Source organism: Hyperolius riggenbachi, chromosome 6 (assembly GCF_040937935.1).
Source record: "Hyperolius riggenbachi isolate aHypRig1 chromosome 6, aHypRig1.pri, whole genome shotgun sequence".
NCBI classification, from domain to species: Eukaryota; Metazoa; Chordata; class Amphibia; order Anura; family Hyperoliidae; genus Hyperolius; species Hyperolius riggenbachi.
The window spans coordinates 376,680,392-376,698,134 of NC_090651.1; the positions used below are offsets into that span (position 1 = coordinate 376,680,392).

A 17,743-nucleotide genomic window follows, 5' to 3' on the forward strand; every position below is an offset into this window, starting at 1 on the left:
TTTCTTCAAAATGTCCAACCCAGATAAACATGAAGGGATTTGTAGTTTACCATTAAAATGCATCATCTTCAAATATTCCTACTGTCACGCCAGGAGGTAGGCACTAGATCCAGTCTTCAAGCTGCACATTATCCACTCCCTGCTGCCTGTACAGAGTGGACACAAAGTTCATACAGTCTGCCCTTCTATTAAGATAGGATGGGAAGCCTTTACATTGACTTTAAGACATTTCCCTCTCATTGATATATATATATATATAGTGTGTGGTCCGGTATAAGTCATGGAGAGAATCCAAGGACATAACAACAAAAGTTGTTTAAGTGATACCTTTAATGACTAACTGTACGAGAATTCTCTGCAAGCTTACAAATAAATCTTGTACAGTTTGTCATTTGAGTTATAATCTAAACAACTTTTGTAGTTACATCTTCAGATACATATCAGAACAGTCCTTCTTTTCAGTGTTGTTCAATTCTGTCTTACCCTCTTTCTGCAGAGTTCCCTAGGCCTTGTCCTTGGTCATCTTCTATTCTCTCTTTACCTTGTTCAATGAAACTCCCGATTTGACGTTCATAACCACTTGTTATATGTTGATGACACTTTAGTCTACCCATCAACTCCTGATTTGTGTCTCATTTGTTAATTTATTTATTGTATTTATAAAGTGCCAACATATTATGCAGTGCTGATGTAGGGAAGGAGGTGGGATGAGGACACAGAAGGTGCAGGTTGAGGAGAGGAGCAGACCCACCACTCCCCTGGTCCTGTTGTCTGGTCTGGGTGTGTGACTGAGGTGAAGGCCTCCATAGGAGAAGGCAGCCTCTCCAATCTCCAGCCGGCAATCTCCTAATGTTTACAGAGTACATAGTCTTGTCACTAACTGTCCCTCTGAGGAACTAACAATCTAATTTCTACCAGAGTCATATGTCCCCATAACCTAGGGCCAGTTTAGGGGAAAGCCAATTTATCTGTATGTTTTTGTGATGTGGGAGGAACCCAGAGTGCCCGAGGAATCCCATGCACACATTGGGAAAACATACACACTCTGTGCAGTTAGTGCCCTGGCTGGAGACCTAGCGCTGCAAGGCAAGTGGCCTATCTACTACATCACCATTAAATGACTTCACCTCACCTAACAATATGCCCTCAAACTTTCCTGTTCAAAACTATCTAACCAATTTTCTACATTAACCATTAACAAACAGCTAACTTCAATCAACCCTGATTCTGGTATCTCTTCAACCTACTGTATCTTATGCACACCATCCCCTTAGCCTAGTAAGGCCGAGATATTTTATTCTATGTTGTGTGTTTGTGATTTAGCTCATATTTGTAGACAACAATCTCTGCTAATTAAATTGTACAGAACTGCAAAATATGTCTCATCAATGTGCCATCTCCAGTGTTGCTTGTGAAATTTCCCCAAAGTCATTTTCACAATGCTATTTTTAATGTCGAAAAAATATTCATGAATATTCATGAAAATACATGGTATTTTCGCAATATGGTGAAAAGCGCGAAAATCCTTTAAGAGCAAAAATCCACAAATTATTCATGAATTTAACATTATTTTCATGAACATTAATGCAAAAAGAATAGCGACATTTTTTTGCTTATCACTGTCCACCTCGAGGTTGTTCACCCAGCTCTCGCCATTTCACTAACCAGATCTCCCTTCAGTTGGCGGCAAATCTAGCTACCTAATACATGGGGGCACTTCTAGCTACTTAATACTGAGGGTACTTCTGGCTACCTAATGCTAAGGAACACCTGTAACTATAACAGACAAGGGAACTATGGGAGAAGTAACATCTGGGACAGCCAGCACTCTTGCAGTGGAGTTGGGTGGTGTTTTGTAGGTTTATGGATGGTGAAGTCTAAGGACCCAGGACATCTGTGCCTGTAGGCTCCTGTGATGTAAATCCCAGCCTGGATGCTGTTGAACATGTGCAGGTGCCAGTAAAAAAGGACGGCCATTGACCATAATCGTTAGGCTAAAATGCCCAAGTTTTGTCCAGGCACTGAGAGAACAGCTATTTCATTTTGTTTCTACTGTAAGGTCTCTTTCTAGAGCTGGATATATAAATTCACCTCCGAGGAGATTTCTTATAAAATCCGATAGTGTTATTATTATTACTTTCATCAGTTGTTTAGTTATAATTAATGATAAATGACACATTGTGATTATTCCGCGTACCAATACTTTCACTAGTTGTCCTCACAAAGATGGTTGTAGATTATCACAGGGACATTAAACTATAGTTGGGATTAGATTTAAACTAATAGAGGTAATGAATGCAATGTGGATAATTAAAAGAACATTAGTAGCAAAGGAAAGAGTCTCATGTTTTTATTTTCTGTTATATAGCTTTATTTGTAACATTGCATCATGCTGTCCTATTTGCAGCTTAGAAATTACACTCTGTATTTTTAGCTGTAAAACAAATCATAGCTAATGGTCCTTTGAACTGTCCTGCAGTAAAAACCTTATCTCAAGCTGTCTCTCACAGTTTCTTGGCTGTTTAAAGGGGCACTATGGCGAAACATTGTAAAATTTAAAATATGTGCAAATATAAACAAATAAGAAGTACGTTTTTCCCAGAGTAAAATGAGCCATAAATTACTTTTCTCCTATGTTGCTGTCACTTACAGTAGGCAGTAGAAATCTGACAGAAGCAACAAGTTTTGGCCTAGTCCATCTCTTCGTGGGGGATTCTCCGGGAGTTATTTATTTTTAAAAGCACTTAGTGAATGGCAGTTGCTCTGTCAAACTGCAGAAAAACTGTGTGGAATGGAATGCCTTTTAGGGATGGAGATGTCCTGATTGTGTGTGGCAGGGAGCGCCAAAGGTTTTGAGGTGGACTCTGGGGGTGACTAAGTTATTAGATCCTTTTGATCTAAGATTGGGGAGGGGGTCGTGATGCAGTTGCAATTAGTCCTTCAGGTATCCAGGACCCAGATTGTGTAAAGGATTTGAATGTCGATAAGCCAATCTTAAAGTGGATCCGAGATACACTTTTACTCATTGCATAATTGTGTTCCTTTCATATAGTTTATAAGGCATTCCTCAAGCCAAATACTTTTTTTTGTTTTGTTATAATACTCTAATTCCCTTTAAACGAAGCAAGCCACGCCCACAGCTCCTTTTGTACCTTGGCACTGTAGCAAGGGCTTATGGGAGCTCAGTCTGGGCAGGAGGAGGAGTAGGTTACTAGCCATTGATTTCAGAGGCAGAGTGGAGGAGGGAGGAAGAGAGGGGACTGAATTTACACACAGGCAAGCTGATAGCATCTCCAGCCCTCAGCCTGTGACAATGTGACAAACAGAACATGGCTGCCCTCATTGTATCACATGAATAAATAATCATAAACTTTTGTAGCTGTTTGCAGCTAGATACGCTGTGTAAACTATCTAAACTTTAGATAAAATATATAGACAAGTTACTTGTTATAGTTAGTTTTTCATCTCAGATCCGCTTTAAGCAGAATTCTCAATGTTATTAGTAGCCAGTGGAGTGAGTGAACGGTTGGCGTTATGTGGCAATGGCAGGGTTGGCTAGTTAACAGACTTGCAGCGGTATTCTGTACAACAAACAATAATAATAACGTGCTCATATCCTTTTCTCTTGAACAGGTGAATAATAATGGCTTATTGTCCTTCCGATCTTCCATTTCACAATTTACACCACAACAACTTCCTGTCGCTTTGGGGAACCCATTTTTGGCCGTGTTCTGGGCAGATATAAACAATCAGGTAGCAGGGGACATATATTATCGTCAGAGCACCGATCCAGATCTTCTGCACCAAGTCTCTTCCGATATCAGAACTTACTTCCACGATGAGGATTTCACAGCTCAGTGGGTGTTTGTGGCCACGTGGCACAGAGTGGCGTATTTTGGATCTAATACTAATAAGGTAAAATGGCCAATTTCACGTCTTCAGCAAACATTGCATTGAATATTGATAGTATCACTAAATCTTTGATGGAATTATTATTTAATGTTATACTATTATACTTTATAAATGTCACATGTGTTGAACCCAGGGCCAGATTTATTATAAGGCAATGTAGGCATGTGCCTACAGGCACCTGATGATGTAAAGGCGCCTCCCTCCCCACCCCAAGTGCCTGCCCTCCTGCCTTACCTATGCAGAGTCCTGAGCGGAGTGGAAATGAGAGGCCACTCACCTGACTCTCAGCATTTCACTGATGAGATCTACCTTCAACTGGGGGCACCTCTAGCTTCCTAATACTGAGGGTACCTCTGGCTACCTAATACTAAATGGCACTAGCCAGCACAATAGTGGTTTGATTTGGTGGTGGTTTGTTGGCCCTTGGAGGGTGAAGTATAGGGAGCCAGGACATCTGTGCCTATAGGCTCCTGTGAGGTAAAACCGGGCCTGGTTAAAAAATGAGCAAACCCATCAGCTGAGCTCTATAAAGGCCCTAGGGAAAATGCCACATGTTATTTCAAATTGTGTATCTTAATTCTGAGTACAATTGAACCTCTCCATTATGCTTGTAGCATAACCTGTCAGGTTGGGGGTGTCCTTGCTGCTGCCAATCACTCTATTTAAACAAGTGTGGAAACTATCTCTCATGATTTGTACAACAAATTACTCATGCAGTAGAGGAGATACCTGGGCTGTCAGTAATGAGACACAGAGTACAGATTTCAACCTTGTATCTATCCCGAAGAATTTCTGTCTGATTGTAAGCAAATAATATGCAGTTAGACTGCTGGACGCTCCTTTGTGTTTTTGATACTTCTATTGAATCATGCTACCGATAAAGTTAATTCACAAAACATGTTATTTTTTACCTTAACTATTAGAAAAGATATTTTTTTAGATGAAACAGTACAGGGGAAACGCAAAAAAAATAGAATATCATGCAAAAGTCTATTTATTTCAATAATTTACCTTAAAAGGTGAAACTATTCTATGAAACAGACTCATTACCTGCACAGCGTGATTTTTCAGGCCTTTATTTGTTATAATGTTGATAATTATGGCTCACAGCTTATGAGAAGCCCAAAATCAAAATCTCAGCCTGTTAGAATATTGTGAAAATGTTCAGTATTCTCAGCTCAAAGTGTCAGACTCTAATCAGTTAATTCACCCAAAACACCTGCAAAGGGGCCCTATTTCATGTATTAGTTTCACCTTTAAGTTGGATTACTAAAAAAAACGACTGTTGCACGATACTCAAATGTTTTCGAGATTCACGTGTAAGTAACATCAAACATATTTGGAGTATTTTTTTGCACTCTGGTGGCTTTAAAGTGCGTTAAAACAGGACTTCAAAAACTCTTGCACCTTTTGGGCGGGGGCAGCAGCTGAGGGTTCTGTCTCATTTGTTGATCATCGCAACATCATAACATATTATGGCACCTATTTTCATTAAATCAGATGGTTGACCGCCAACAAGTTGACAGATCTATGGCTACTTCTAATTTTTAAAGATCCCTGATGCCTGAATGACACAGGCATTGTTCTCCTCACTCCAAACAAGCCCATGGTATGCCGCTCATTGTCCCTCCATCCCCCTTTATAGCAATAGACACGCCTGCAGTCTGTACAGCATTGAGCCCTAAACTGTCACCTAAGGGATCCAGTCCCAATCTCTGCCAGGTGGCAGTAATCCTTAGTGTGTATGTAGCTTATAGGCTAAAATTCTATTCCTCTCTAGGTCAGTGGATTTACACGTTCGTGGATTTGTTATGGGGAAAAAAGTATATATTATTATAAAAGAATTGGGTGATGTGATGTATTCCTAGATTCATAGTATGGTTACATAAAGTAACCATGTACATTCAAGACCAATTACTTCATTCTTCTTTCACTTATAAATGATCATGTTTTCACAGGTGGACACATTTCAAGCTGTCGTCACTACTGATGGCAACCAGACCTTCCTCTTCTACAACTATGCAGATCTTCAGTGGCCAAGCATGCGAGAAGATGGTTCAAGTTATGATGGACCTCTAACACTGGTGAGGGAATTGTTATTGACACTTATGAGTCAGCAATAGATTCAAACCAGCTCTTTTGTTTCTCAACCGGTTTGAGGGAGCTGACATGTTGCATCAACTTGGTCTTCTCAAGTGAATTTGAAATTGAGGTTTAAATGAAAACATCTTCTCACTTGTATGCCTCGTGACAAATGTATTCTGACTTCAGTTCTCAATTTGGTAACCTCCTAACCGGGGTTCGTTATGACACCTCATGGACAGCGGAGATTCACCGATATGATCACTTCAGGCAGATAGCAGAACCATTCCACAGGTCTGTATCTTGATAATCACATCTTCTTTTATTAGGGCAACAATACAGATGTGATGCTGGGAGATACATACACTGGGGAAAGTAAAAAAAGGCGTACGTACAAAAAGGGTGTCGGGAAAAAATGGCGCGGGGTGTAAACGATAAGCGTTAATACCGTTTATAAAAAAATTGTGTTGTATTTCGTTTACAAATAATGTTTTACAAATTTAGAAATCATTGAATAATGTGTTCAAATTGCCAATTGTGAAATCTTTAATCTTTAAAATCTTTAAAATCTTTAATCTTCCCTGTTTCAAAAGTGAAAGTGATAATTAAGTTTGTTAAAAAACGATAATATATGTTATATGGTTATAATTGTATATTATTGTGAATAACCTTCATTTATTGTTTCTTCTTATAATAAAATTTGAAAATATTGTTTATAACGATGATATAAATGTAACTACGTTCGTAATAAATTGTTGTAAAACATTAGTAAGTATTACTAAAATTGTACAAAAACTAAACCTAATCCTACGCTCACACAGAACCCTCCCTATACCTATCCCTTAGACCCCTCTGGTGGTGACTAACCCTAACCACCCCCCTGGTGGTGCCTAACCCTAACCACCGCCCTGGTGGTGCCTAACCCTAACCACCGCCCTGGTGGTGCCTAACCCTAACCAATCCCCTGGTGGTGCCTAACCCTAACCACCGCCCTGGTGGTGCCTAACCCTAACCAATCCCCTGGTGGTGCCTAACTCTAACCACCGCCCTGGTGGTGCCTAACCCTAACCACCGCCCTGGTGGTGCCTAACCCTAACCACCCCCCTGGTGGTGCCTAACCCTAACCACCGCCCTGGTGGTGCCTAACCCTAACCCCTCCCCCGGTGGTTTATATTATACTGTAACTATACCTAACCCTACTCTCTCACAGAACCCTCCCTGTACCTATCCCTAACCCCTAAACCCCCCTGGTGGTGCCTAACCCTAACCACACCCCTGATGGTGCCTAACCCTAAACACCCCCTTGGTGGTGCCTAACCCTAACCACCCCCTTCGTGATGCCTAACCCTAACCACCCCCCTGATGGTGCCTAACCCTAAACACCCCCTTGGTGGTACCTAACCCTAACCACCCCCTTGGTGGTGCCTAACCCTAACCACCCCCTTGGTGGTGCCTAACCCTAACCACCCCCTTGGTGGTGCCTAACCCTATCCACCCCCTTAGTGGTGCCTAACCCTAAAACCCCTCTTTCTGATCGCTTAATTGTATGGATAATAATGTTTTACAAGTAGTGACTGTAAAAAATGTATTGCAATTTACATTACGTACTGATCGCTTTATTTTGTGAATAATAATGTTTTACATACAGTAAAGGATAACATTTTAAATAATGTTTTAATTAAATACAATAAATCATCACAAGTGCAGTGATAAAACATCAAAAATCTGCGGGTGCTGTTTGTAGAACGTTAATAATCTCCAGCACCCTTTGTAAAATGTTAATAATCTCCAGGCGCCCTTTTTTCCTGTTTGGCGCCAGTTAAACAATATTTAATATGGCATTCCATGGCGCCACCATTTTTGTCCACTTGCCTCATGCGCCCATATTTCCCAGCTCCCAAAAAAAGACCTCTGCAATACAGTTACCTCAGATATCTTTCCCAGAGTGCTCTGCTTGAACAACTGCCAACAGAAAGTAGGAGGGGAAAATGTACATACCGGAAAAGGGGCGTTACAGAAAAAGGCCACAGGGTGGCTGTGCTGCATACTAACTGAAAAATATACATGTTGTAGAGAGATATAACAGCAGTCAGAATAGCAATGCAATAATGAGCTTCGGCTGAGGCAGAACAAAGGTATTTGTCTATTAGACCAGCAATTTAGCTGACAATATATTAGTGCTAGAGAACAAATCTGCTTATTACTACTCTTCCACGTCAGATTGATCCGTATTTAGAATGAGCCTTAACTTGTACTGTTATGATTACTATTCTAAAACATCTATAAATCTACTATTCTTGCTCTTAAAAATAGGCTGGAATAAACAGTGGCTACAACACTGGATACTACACACTCCCAGGATCCCTGTCACACGACATCAGGAATGTATCGTCCACCAGTAACGTCAATGTCACCGGACGCTGGGTCTTCAAAGTGGGCAACCTTCATCCAGAGGACATCAACGGGGCTTTAGGTAAGAAGAAAAATGAGAAAATGATGCTATATGTGCTGTAATTTACTTCACACGGACTTAATGATGAGGACTCTCCAAATCACTCATTAACATACAAAAATGATTGAAGAATTGTTAAAATCGTTGATACGAAATCCGAAAATTAGTTCATGTCTACTCTTTATTGTAACTGGCATTAAAGTGGACCTGAACTCTTGCACAGGACAGAAGGAAAACATAGAGAAATACACCCTGTATGTATTTAGATTTTGATCTCTCAGCCGAGTCAGCTCAGGAATCTCCTCCGACATAATCTGTAAAGCCAGGATGTTAACAATACGCCTGCTTCAATGAAAGCAGGAAGTAGACACTCTGCAGTTGAGAGGAAGCTCTGAGTTCCGGCCCACTTTGATATTTGCATACTGATCAGTATGACTAACACGGAATCCCACAAATCAGGAACATAAGCAATCATGGGTCTGATCCAGGTCACTTTTTGTTATAAGTTTTCTCCTCGGAGATATTTTTTCATCTTCTGCTTTAAATACCTTTTCAGCATTCTACAATTAAAAAAGTACCAAAAGAGCAGGTGAGAAAGTACTGTCCAAAATATGCAGAGGGTTTACTTGCTTGCTGCTGGCTTAAATTACATTTTATTGATAAAATGTCACTTAGGAGAAAAAGTAAATTGAATCGAGCTTCTTAAAGTAAAAGTACCAAAGAGCTGGTGAAAAAGTACTGTCCAAATGATTTATTATCTCATCACTAGTAAAATGTCCTGCAGAAAATCCCAGTGAAAGCAAACATGATTTATTTTTCAGATAATGATGCTGAAGTTCTCACCACAGAAACGCCACCAAATCCCACAGCTCATCCAGGTAAAGAACAACGTTTTAGGATTCGTAAAAGAAAAAAAGCCTTAGAAAAAATAAACATTTTAATAGCTTTACTAGCAAACTCTAAAAAACTTTTTGTGTTTTTACAAAATTAGAGTGCATTTTGCAGCCTAGAAAAATGTTGCGTAAATAAAACGACTTTTCCAAATTAATTTTGCAGAAATTCCTACTAATCCAATCTACATCCAATCCAGGACAACTGTAGCCCCATCTCCAGTCTTAAGATCATCAGGTATTATTACATTATAAAGAAATCTGATCAAGGCACACAACAATTATCAACTGGCCCCAGAGGCGGGACAAGGCCCTTCAGCACCCAAGGCAGAGACAGCAAAGTGCGCCCCTCCATCCCTCCCACCCCTGCCTTCACACACTGATTGCTATTAGACTAATAGGTGCCCCAGGGCCCCCAACCTCCCCAACCTCCCCAACACCTTCATCTCTAGTTATCTGGCTTGCAGTCACTGTCATGTATCCCCTTTTCTTATTTCTTTCTGCTTCTAACACAATTGGGAATGACAGCTGAATGAATTGTGCGCCCTCTCCTACACTGCGCCTTGAGGCTGGAGTCTCTCCAGCCTCTGCCTCGGCCCGGCCCTGATTGGCCCACTAATGGTCAGAACCTCCCAAACAAACAAAGTTTAAAGGTAACATGAACTGAGAGGAATATGGAGGCTGACATGGTTATTAAAACAAATATTTTGTCCATCAATCTGACTTCATACAATTTTTATGTTCACTTATCAATCTGATTGCTGTTAGAACTGGTCCTGTTCAATTTTGAGTCAATATAGGAGGCACATGGAGTGACCTTGGTAAAAAGATACACATAAAAGTAAGTCAGGAGCCCAATATGGTGTAAGAAAAATGAGGTACTCACAAACCCAGGATGCTTAATATCAACCACCTTCATCCCGTGTGGGGAACACATTTCCCGTACTCGGGTTAGTGGTCTCTGAAAAAGGTGAGACTACTGTCTCTGTCCTCCTCCTACAATTGTAGGTTTGGGGGGTGAGAGGTGCTCAATAGGTTATAAAATAATTAAAACCAATATAAAAGGTAAGGTAAGAGACATTTTGCTTTGGCATTGATAAATGAATTTGGTCGTACCAATAAAGCTTTTTTTTGTATTTGAATTTGGACTGCTTACCTAGAGATAAATGTCTAAGATGTATGCCGAACACATCGTTTTTCTGTGCAATAAAAGCTTAGGCATTCATCTCTAGGTAAGCAGCCTCTTATCTTTTATACTGTATTTATTGTATAACCCATTGGATTTCCCTTATGCTGGTTACACACGAGCGATTTCCCACTTGATTGACTGGTAGATCGATTATTTTCGACATGTCCGTTCGGGTCTCTATTGATACAGCGGTCAATTTTCTAATGCCAAGTGTGCAAAATCAACCACTGTACCAATCGAGACCCGATCGGACATGTCGAAAATAATCGAATGATTCCATCCATCGAGCGGGAAATCATATCGTGTGTATCCAGCATAATACCCACCTACAATTTTTGACTCAAGTTTTCCTTTAAATTTGCCTTAGATTTATCTATGATGTTTACATGGGGATGTCCCTAAATTGACTACTTGGATAGGAATTTGAATGTTGGAATTTGAATGATAAATGATTCTTCCTTTGCCTCAGATCTGCTCTACCCATATGGAACCTCAGTTGACACCATGAGTCCAAAATCAGATGATGGAAGTTCACCATTAGTAGGTCTTTCCACAGATGTTCCACTTTTTGGGAGAAATCGCACTTCCCTCTATGTAAGCATGGTTCTGGAATGTTTAATAGTCTCAAATTTAGCAGTTCTTAGATTAGACACTTAACAAAAAATGTTTAAAGGACAACTGAAGCGAGAAGAATATGGAGGGTACCATATTATTTTCTGTTTAAACAACACCAGTTCCCTGGCAGTCCCGCTGGTCTGTTTGGCTGCAGTAGTGTTTGAATCACACCTGAAACAACCATTCAGCTAATCTTGTCCGATCTGACAATAATGTCCATAACTCCCAACTGTCCCTCTTTTGAGGGGACAGTCCCTCTTTGGGAGCGCTGTCCCTCTGTCCCTCTTTCCTCCTCATTTCTCCCTCTTTCAGGACTTTGTCCCTCTTTCTATGTAAATATTTGTATTTCTCTACTGAAAAATGTGTTTGATTGACTCTAAACTTTATTCCCATCCTTTAAATTGATATATTTATAATTTTCCGATGTTAATATGAAGGGAAATGATCCAGGATAGAAAGGACCAGTGTCTTTTGAGTTATAAAACAATCAATTTTTCTCATGAAATCTTTATGGTATTCATGACTATGGGTGTGTCGGGGCGGGATAACGGGTGTGGCAGGGGCATGGCTTATGTGTCCCTCTTTCTAATCTCAAAAAGTTGGGAGGTATGATAATGTCAGAAACACCTGATCTGCTGCATGCTTGTTGAGGGCATATGGCTAAAAGTATTAGAGGCAGAGGATCAGCAGGGCTGCCAGGCAACAGGTATTGCTTAAAAGGAAATAAATATGGCAGCCTCCTTATCCCTCATGCTTCAGTTGTCCTAGTCTTCAAGCATATCAAAACCAGACTCCAACTAAAACTTCAGTACGTTTTTTTTTCTGCTTTCTGTAAATCTAGAGAAGTTCTCTCAAAGTGGGACAAAACTCTGACATCCATTCATTCCGAATTCTGCGGAAACGCTGCATTACCGCAACTCGAAAATTTTAGCCTAATCACATAACTCGAAAGCTTTTTAGTGGAAATTGGATTAATGCTGTAATTGTAGGACAATCAAAAGACTTCAAAAGTATGAGGTAAATCAGAGAATGCAGAAATTTACCGTGGTTGCTAATCGGAAATGTGGTTCCCGCATAATTGCGTTCATCAGCAAAAAAAAAAAAAAATTCTAAATCTGCATTTTATTTTATTTTTACGATTAACTTTATTGAAAAAAAAATCATTTTGCAGAAATCAGAAGTTCAGACTTCTGGGGAATTCTGAAGAATCGGAAAGACACTTATCGGAAAGCGGAAATTTCATCGGAATCGGAAATCGGCTTTTCCAACCATCCCTAGTGTCCATACCAAAACAAAAAAGGCTACAGATGGATTGTAATATTAGTCATTGGTCTTGACAATGTTTGACAGTCTAGAGTCCTTCCCATGAACATTACACCCCCACCTTTGTCCCTAAAAGAGATAATTAGATATCACAGTATGAATAGGTCATTTCTGCATTTGGCAAAATATAACCATTTCCTTTTTCTTTTTCGCAGGTTGATAATAATGGTTTGCTGTCCTTCCGTTCAGCCATCTCACAATACGTACCGCAAGCCCTCCCACAGGCTTTTGGAAACCCCTTCTTGGCTCTGTTTTGGTCAGACATAAATAACCAAGTAGCCGGTGATATATTTTATCGCCAGAGCACCGATCCTGATCTGCTGTCTCGGGCCACCTCCGATATCCAAGCCTACTTTCACAATGTGACTTTCACAGCTCATTGGGTGTTTGTAGCCACCTGGCACAGAGTTGCATATTATGGGTCAAACACCAACAAGGTAAGAAAACTAATGAATGGTCATTAAAGGGACACTTAAGCCAAATTAAAAAAAATGAGTTTTACTCACCTGAGGCTTCTACCAGCCCCTAGAAGCTGTCCGGTGCCCACGTAGACTAGCTCTGATGCTCCTGGCCCCGCCGGCAGCCACTTCCAGTTTTGGCGACAGGAGCCGACAGGCCGGGAACGCGAGTGATTCTTCACGTTCCTGGCCGTAATAGCGCCCTCTATGCTGTTATAGCATATACCATATATCATACAACAGCATAGAGGGTGCTATTACGGCCAGGAACGCAAAGAATCACTCGCGTTCCCGGCCTATCGGCTCCTGTCACCGAAACCGGAAGTGGCTGCTGTTGGGGCCAGGAGCATCGGAGCGAGTCTACGTGGGCACCGGACAGCTTCAGGAGGCTGGTAGAATCCCCAGGTGAGTAAAACTCATTTTTTTTAGTTTGGCTTAAGTGACCCTTTAAACCGGATATCTCTTTTTATCTCTCTCTTTTGTGTCAGTGTTCCTCTTTTTTGCTCCATACAGCCCATCCTTTTCGTTTGATTTATAAAGGCGACGTCTCTACATCAGCCAGTTACTGGACATACACTACCAAGGTTTAGAGAAGGCACAGCTAGATGACAACTTTGTTGGGCCTGGAAAGGAGCAATGTAGGATGAAGCTCAAGGGACTGGAGGAAGTGGAGCTTTTGGGGTTCTGGGATGGGCCGTGATGACCTGTCACTCAACCTCCTTCCAATGTCAGCCTGCAGATAAATCTAAGGGTTGTAGAATGGGGTGAAAAAGAATAGTGTAGGTAGGAACAGCACAGAACTGCCCAGTGGTGGATTGATGTGACCCTCTGAATTAAGAACCTCCGTAGGTAAGGATGGGACAGGGGATTGCAGTTTAAAGTGTATCCTCCTGGTAGGGAGATGAAAGTGCAGGAAAAAACAAAATTGTTGAACATGACTTTCTGTCAACGCTTAAGTCTGTCCAACTTCAGTGCACAGTTAAGTTGTCCGTCCTAAACGCTCCTCCTCTCTGCTTACAGGTGAACACATTTCAGGCTGTGCTGAGCACCGACGGCAATCAGACATTCCTCCTCTACAATTATGCTGATATTCAGTGGCCAAGTGTGGCAAATGGTTCTATCCAGGAAGGACGTACTGCCCTGGTGAGTATACCCATTACCGGCTGAGTTAAAGTCACGGCATTTATAGGTGCCTTTTGACAGCAGATAAACCATTTCACAATTGGCAAAAAATGTGGCCTTGGTGGGTGAACCCACATGACTCATTGAACAGAAGTTATTTAATTCATCGGTAGCTTTTGATAGCTGAAGAACTATATGCAGTTTGCCTTCAAAAAACACTTGCTGATGAGTTACACCTACAAGTTTATTTCATTAAACCCTCAACATTTGATTAAATACATATACAAAATGTGGCACTCGGGGGACACATGTCAGCACATTTCTCACCATTTCTGCCCACATGTAACGGAGGGGGCATTGGGGGGGGGGGGGTGTTTACTGCTGACTTATGACTCGAGTATAAGCCGTCAAGACCCCCACTTTTGGGATAATTGTATGGCCCCAGAAATGTGGCTTATACTCAAGTGTTTACAGTAGATGTAAAAGTGTTTTTCCATTATTTCCTGTATTCTACAGGCCGGGCTTAACAGTGGATTGAACTCAGGATACTACACAATCCCAGGTTCTATGACTCCATCTATAAGGAATATATCATCTACAAGTAATGTCAATGTACCTGGGCGTTGGGCATTCAAAATGGACCAGTTACATCCAGAAGATATCGCTGGAAATATTGGTAAGTGTGCACTGTTTTCCCACTCCTTAGTAAAAGAGCATGTGATTTGCAAATGTGTTTATTGCTTGTTTATTACAGGAAATATATTTATGGCCAATAAAGGAAATTCTACAAACACTGTTTTGTTTTTCATTTTAGATAATTCTACAGATGTTCTTTTGGAAACTACGATTGCCCCAATCTACATAACATCTACTCCAGCTCCTGCATTATACTCTTCAGGTACATTCACTGAGTTGTTCTTTTTTCTTTTCTGCCAAATAACTGTTTGGATGAGTGTTGTATAAGTATTTATTTCGCATTAACCACTTCACAACTGAGGGGTTTTAACCCTTGAGCACGAGAGCAATTTTCACCTTTCAGCGCTCCTTCCATTCATTCGTCTATCACTCTATAATTACTTATCACAATGAAATGAAATATATCTTGTTCTTTTCGCCACCAATTAGGCTTTCTTTAGGTGGGACATTATGCCAAGAATTATTTTATTCTAAATGTGTTTTAATGGGAAAATAGGAAAAAATGTGGGAAAAAGTTTATTATTTTTCAGTTTTCAGCCTCTATAGTTTTTAAATAATGCATGCTACTGTAATTAAAACCCATGAAATTTATTTGCCCTTTTGTCCCGGTTATAAAACCGTTTAAATTATGTCCCTATCACAATGTTTGGCGCCAATATTTTATTTGGAAATAAAGGTGCATTTTTTTCAGTTTTGCGTCCATCCCTAATTACAAGCCCATAGTTTATAAAGAAACAGTGTTATACCCTCTTGACATAAATATTTAAAAAGTTCAGTCCCTAAGGTAACTATTTATGTTTTTTTTTTAATTGTAATATTTTTTTTTTTCAATTACAAAAAAAAAAGTTTGGGGAGTGTGGGAGGTAATGAGTTAATTTTTAGTGTATAACTAATATATTTGTATATGAAAAATGCTTTAGGGTGTAGTTTTACTATTTGGCCACAAGATGGCCACAGTAAGTTTTTGTTTATGCGACCTGCAAGCGTACAGGAAGTACGCTTGCAGGAAGTTCAGGGAGGCTGGGAGGATATTTTTTCACAATGATCGCGCTGCTTCTCGTAGAAGCAGCTGATCATTGCGGGGAGCTTAGATCAACGAACGGGAAAGGTTTTTCCCGTTAATTGCTCTCCGGGCAAGTGGGCGGCGGCATGCACGAACGCGGGGACACGCAGACGTGAAAGTGGGAGCGCGGACAGCGGCAGGAGCGGCGCAGGTGCGGATTTCTCCGTCCCTTGGTGTTAACTGGGTGGAAAAAGGGACGGAGAAATCCGCACCGCTGGGGGTAAAGTGGTTAAATTTCCAACATGAAACAATATGAACACACGGCCTATAAACTTTATTTATATATAGTGCTCATCTCTCCTTAAAGGTAGATAAATCATATACAGCAAGCAAGGGAGCTCAGAGCTAACATTGAATACAATTTATTGAAAAAATAGCAATAATAAACTGACTCACAATAACCCCCCCCCCCTTCCCCCAAACCAAGCAGAAACATCCGGACTAAATACACGTGTCCAAATATAGGAGTGCACTTCCTATGATACCGGGATCCAAATATGCATGTGTATATACTTTCTTCTGGACCAGATTTGATCTGCAATAAAGAGACATCCAAAACCAGATTACAGCGTGCAAGTCTTCGGCATCGCCCCTGTGCAATGACATGCACGCCTCTATATTGACTATATACGCAACCATTACTGACATATGCATCTAATGTCAAGCCTCAACCAGCTATGCTGCGAGCTTAGAAAGTTTGTTTGGCTGTTGGCTAGCCCGCTCACGTGTACCACTGGTAGAAATGTGTACTTCTGTGAGATTTCTCACGTCTCAGCTAAAGCTGATGTGGTGCAATGACTTGGTAATCCCTTCACGGTAGGATGCGGACTGCCCCGTTATCATACTATGGAACTCCGTGCAGCCGCCGCTAGGAGGAAGGTTGCGGAGGTACGGGGGACATACACCACGCCTACTGAACAGAGGACATCACGGAACACATGACGCGTTTCATCCACTTAGGATTTCTTCAGACGTGCAGCGTCAGGTTAAAGGGCACATACTTTTATACCCAATAAGGCATTTACATATAGCGGAAAATTTTAAAAACACAGTTGCCATGTTCACTCTATGAAGAGCAGTCAGTTAACCATTAAAGTGACTCTTAAGCCCCCCCAAAAATGAGTTTTACTCACCTGAGGCTTCCAGTAGCCCCCTGCAGCTGTCCGGTGCCATCACCGTGTCCCTCAGATCTTCTTGTTACCGCCGGCGGGCACTTCCGGTTTCGCCGTCAGCTGCCGACAGGCTGGGAATGCGAGTGATTCTTCACGTTCCCAGCCACAATAGTGCCCTCTATGCTGCTATAGCATTCCTCTATGCTGCTATAGCAGCATAGAGGGAGCTATTGTGGCTGGGAATGAGAGGAATAACTCGCGTCCCCAGCCTATCGGCGGCTGACGGCGAAACCGGAAGTGGCCAGCGGCGGGGACAGGAGGATCGGAGGGACACGGCGAGGGCACCGGACAGCTGCAGGGGGCTATTGGAAGCCCCAGGTGAGTAAAACTCATTTTTTTTTGGTCTTAAGGGTCACTTTAAAGTGGACCCAAACCAAACATTTTTTTTATTTCAAAATATTTAGTTGCACCACTCTGACACATACAAAGATAAATAAACACTCCTTCAAACCTATGAGCATTTCAGTGCATGCTTTTCACCCTTCTCTTTTCATAACTAGGGTTATACTGGGGGCAGCCATTAGCAATTCCTCCATTGCCGGACAACAGTTTGACGGATTTTTTCCCGGCAATTTGAAAGGATGGGAGGGGTTACTCAAAAAAATGTAAAATATTTTATATTTGTCATCATGCAGCTGAAGAAAAGGCTGCTATTTATTATCATAATTTAGAAAATAGATTTTATTTCTGAAATCTTGTATTTTTAATTTGGGTCCACTTTAAGCACTTTGATTAGCAGTGGGTTCCATGTTACAGAAACGCCTTCATA

General features: G+C 41.1%; 1 protein-coding gene across 1 annotated transcript in view; it reads left to right on the forward strand.

Annotated features, from left to right (window-relative positions):
* Positions 1-17,743, forward strand: part of LOC137522290 (uncharacterized) — a gene marked incomplete at its 3' end in the record, with an annotated part of 138,123 nt that overhangs the window by 11,961 nt on the left and 108,419 nt on the right. The window contains exons 4-13 of the mRNA XM_068242320.1: positions 3,634-3,915; positions 5,871-5,996; positions 8,308-8,467; positions 9,268-9,324; positions 9,503-9,574; positions 10,995-11,119; positions 12,619-12,900; positions 13,942-14,064; positions 14,560-14,719; positions 14,858-14,941. Coding sequence (XP_068098421.1) covers positions 3,634-3,915; positions 5,871-5,996; positions 8,308-8,467; positions 9,268-9,324; positions 9,503-9,574; positions 10,995-11,119; positions 12,619-12,900; positions 13,942-14,064; positions 14,560-14,719; positions 14,858-14,941 — 1,471 coding nt within the window. The remainder of the gene's footprint in view (positions 1-3,633; positions 3,916-5,870; positions 5,997-8,307; positions 8,468-9,267; positions 9,325-9,502; positions 9,575-10,994; positions 11,120-12,618; positions 12,901-13,941; positions 14,065-14,559; positions 14,720-14,857; positions 14,942-17,743) is intronic.